The sequence below is a fragment of the Nyctibius grandis genome, chromosome 17 (genome assembly GCF_013368605.1).
Source record: "Nyctibius grandis isolate bNycGra1 chromosome 17, bNycGra1.pri, whole genome shotgun sequence".
Taxonomy (NCBI): domain Eukaryota; kingdom Metazoa; phylum Chordata; class Aves; order Nyctibiiformes; family Nyctibiidae; genus Nyctibius; species Nyctibius grandis.
In genome coordinates, this window is record NC_090674.1 from 5601801 (window position 1) to 5605582 (window position 3782).

Here is a 3782-nt window from a genome sequence, read left to right on the forward strand (position 1 = left end):
GGAGGGGGTGGTCAGGAGAATCAGCTTTGCTGACCCGGGATCCCACGGACTTGAGGATGGAGGAAGCCCAGCCAAGACGGACTGTGCCTCTGGACGTGGCTTTGGCACGCACACATGTCATCTGTTGGCTTTTCTCAAAGATTACACGCTAGCCCCACCTCATAAATTTGGAGCAAAGCACACAGAGCTTTCCCTTCCATACTCTGCATTCACTCTTAATGGTCTTTCTCCACCACGGCCTTATTAATTGGTGACAATTGGAAGTGGTTAATTCTGTGTGTGTGAGGCTGCAATTGCTTCCACTTGGCCAGGATTCAAGTACTGGGGGTGAGTCAGAATGGGTGGCAAAACTGTCTTTTCCTCAGTTCCCTTGCTTACTGGAGGGAAAAAGGAAAAAAAAAGCCACAACCCCGAGTTATTCTCTTTCATGAGGTAGGCATTGTGAGGGCAGGCAATTGAATTTACAACAGCATTGAGTATCAGAGTCTATCTGGCCCTGTCAATGAGAGTGGCAAGAAAAAAAAAAAGACACACATTAACCCTCCGCTCCCAGTTCCCAGGCGTTTCAATAGGGCTCCCAACTTCCCAAAGAGCCCGCTGCATACTCGATGAGACCCTTTATACCTTCTAATTACCCTCCTCACAATAGGGACAGACTCTCTTGCCTCTTTTGTAGGCGAGATAGTAACTTTTGCGCCCACCACCACCCCCCCTACACAATCCCTCAGGCAAGGTGGGAAGGAGTTATTTCAGGGGTTCTCTGAGCAGGTAGGAAGCAGCATGGATTTCCTCAGGTTCCAGGAGCAGATTTTTAGGAATCTTTCTTCTGGGTAGGAATATGAGGCTTGCAAAGCACTCGGGAGACATTTAACACTGCTGGCTCCCCCTCAATTCCATCACCTTCCCCCCTCCCCAAATACTTTTCACAGGAATCCCTCCCAACAGCCTTATTTAAGGCCATAAACTTCATTCCTACTTTTTTGAGGGGGTTGCATACACAGGATGAGCTTGTCCCTGCCCACTCTCACCAAAGAAAATGAAAGGAAGGGGATAAAAAAAAAAAAATCTATTTCAAAGAATTTATTTATTTAAACACCTGCATTTTTTTTTTCTTTTTCAGAAGTCTTCAACACAGGCACGCACGCACACACAAAACAACTTTGGCATTATACTTTTGAATATTTGTTACAAAACTATTTCTCATTTATTTTTTTAAAAAAAGTATCTCAAATAAAGGCATTTTAAAGGAGTAAAAATACAAGTCGAGATCCCAACCTCTGAAAGTAATAAATAGCACGTTCATGGTGAGGTCCTTTTTTCCTTTCTGTTTAAATCTGCTTAAAAAAAAACCCCAAACATAACAGGGCTCCATATAACGGAGCCAACAGAAGAGTTTTTTTTTTTGGGGTGGAGGAATCGTTTTAGGCAAGTCACCAAGGCCTCCACACCGATTCACTGCGCTCTGCGATGGGGCTTCCCGCCTGGGACGCTGGAACAATGCTGCCCCCAAATGATGTCAACCCCTGCACCGGGGATGCTGACGGGGTGGCGGCCGCGTTCCCCGAGCCGCTGCCCGCGGACACCGGGACGTTGGCGTTAGCATAGAGGGGAATAACTGGTCCAGAGCTGGGAGGGAAGGCTGGGTTGGGGATGAGAAAAGCAAACTGGCCGTCGGTAGCAGGGACGAGCTGGAAGCCCCCGTAGACCTTGGGGGACAGGGCTTCAGCGGGGTTCAGTTTGCAGGGCACAGGCACGGCTCCGGCTGCTGCGGGGGGCAGCTGGACGTGCAGAGGCTGCTGCGCCAGATGTGCGGGCTGGCTGGACGGCGGCGGTGGTGGTGGCGGCGGCGGTGGGTAGTTCATGGCCACGATCTGGCCCAGGCAAGCCGAGAGGTGACTGAGCAGCCGGGTACGCACGTCGGTGTTCACCCCTTCGCAGGTGGACAGGAACCGCGTCACCTCGTTCATGCACTCGTTGAATCCAGCCCGGTACTTGCCGAGGACGGTGGGGTCGGCGCTGAGGGCAGCTGGAAGGGCAGAGGGGTGGCAGGTGAGCGTCAGGTCAGGAGCCCGGTCCCCTGTCCCTTGTCCCCAAGCCCCGATGTGGAGCACACATCCCCCCCGGCGCAGGCAGGTTGCTCTTACCCGTCATCTGTGCCCGCTGCAGGTTTCGCAGGTGCTTGACGGTCATCTCCAGGATGTCCGCCTTCTCCAGCTTGGAGTGCCGGGAGCTCTGTGGGACGAGAGCGGCGCCGTCAGGGTTGCCCGCGGCCCCTGCACCCCGCAGCCCCGGCCGGGCCCCCCCTGCACCCCGCAGCCCCACTTACGTCCTTCTTCAGCGCATCCAGGATGAGGGTCTTCAGCTGCCCCAGGCTCTCATTGATCCGCGCCCGGCGCCGCTTCTCCATGATGGGCTTGGACGACTGCGGGGAGACCGGAACCGGTGAGCCCCTACCCGGCGCTGTCCCTCCCCTCCCGGTCCCCACCCCAGCCCCCGACACCGACCTCAGCACGGCCGCGGGCTCGCCGCCATCCAGCTCCGCCGCCACCACCGTTGTTGCTCCCCGATCGACACCCTCCATTTACCTTCCGGTGCTCGCTGGCGCTCCGCGGTTTGTCCGGCGTGTGGCTGGCGCTGGCCGGTGCCCCCGCGATGGGCGAGGCGGTGGGTTTCTCCATGCCCGTGTCGGCGGGCATGGCGGTGACGGCGGCGGTAGTGGCGGGCGGGCGGACCGGCGCGTGCGGCGGCGGGCGCGGGGCGCGTGCGGCGGCGGCGGCGCGCGGGGCCGGCAGTGCGTGCGGCCGGCGCCCCCCCCGCCTTTATACCCGCCGGCGCCTCCTCATTCGTGTGAAACCGCCGCCGCGGACGTTCCCACACTCCCCGGAGCCAATCAGCGCCCGACCCGCACCCGGCCGCCGCGCCGCCCGCGCTCCTATTGGCCGCCGCCCCGCCGCCTGTCAGTCACGCGCGCGCCGGACCGCGGCCGCCGGCTGCGCGGCCACGTGGGGGCGGCGGTGGGAGCGGGCGGGGCTGCTGCGGGCACCGGCGCTCCCCACGGCGCCGCGCCCCGACCGAGGCCCCGGGGCGGCGGCGCGCACAGCGAGCGCAGCCCGGTGCTCCCGGGCGAGGCCGCCCGGCCTTCCCCCCCTCCCTCTCTCCCTCCTGCTTGTGACACCGGCGCCCCGCGGCGGCGGCGGCGGGGGGCCGAGCCCCCGGGGGCTGCGGGTGCGCCCGGGGAGGCGGAGGCGGTGGCGGCGGCTGGCGCGGCACGCGAGGCCGCGGCCGGCGGGCGGCCAATGGGCGGGGGGGGGCTGCCGGCGGCGCTCGCCGCCCATTGGCTGGCGGCCGCCCCCGCTTGTCAATCAGGCGGCGGGCGGCGGCCGGTGGCGGCGCTCGTGCCTCCGCCCCCGGGACGCGGCGCCCCCCCCCCCCCCCCCCCCCCCGCCGGAGCACGTGCCGGAGCGCTCCCGGCTCCGCGCGCCATGGGAAAACTCCGCCCCGCCCCGCCCGGGGCCACCGGCCGGGCACGGGGAGCCCCGGCGCCGCTCGCCCATTCCGGCGGGGGCTGTGACCGCATTCCCCGGCTCGGGAACCCCCCCCGGGACCCCGCTCCGCGTGGGAGCCGCTGGGCAGGGAGCGCGGGGGGGGAGAACCGGGGGTTGGGCAGCCCCCCGGCGTGGGGAGCCGAAAGCAAAGGGCGGGGGGCATGTGATGGGACGAGGGGAACGGTTTTAAGCTGAAAAAGGGGAGATTTCGGTTAGATACGAGGAAGAAATTCTTCC

General features: G+C 62.9%; 1 protein-coding gene across 2 annotated transcripts; it reads right to left on the reverse strand.

Annotated features, from left to right (window-relative positions):
* Positions 1-1065: 1065 nt before the first annotated feature.
* Positions 1066-2759, reverse strand: HES4 (hes family bHLH transcription factor 4). Of its 2 annotated transcripts, none has more exons than XM_068414712.1 (4): positions 2586-2759; positions 2327-2422; positions 2145-2232; positions 1066-2026 (listed from the first exon to the last, which is right to left on the reverse strand). In XM_068414712.1, the coding sequence occupies exons 1-4, from the start codon at positions 2694-2696 to the stop codon at positions 1431-1433; spliced, it is 891 nt and encodes a 296-aa protein (XP_068270813.1). In that variant the 5' UTR covers positions 2697-2759; the 3' UTR covers positions 1066-1430. The 2 variants fall into 2 exon arrangements, with proteins under 2 accessions (XP_068270813.1, XP_068270812.1); XM_068414711.1 differs by having other exon boundaries at positions 2505-2759.
* Between the last annotated feature and the right edge of the window lie 1023 nt (positions 2760-3782).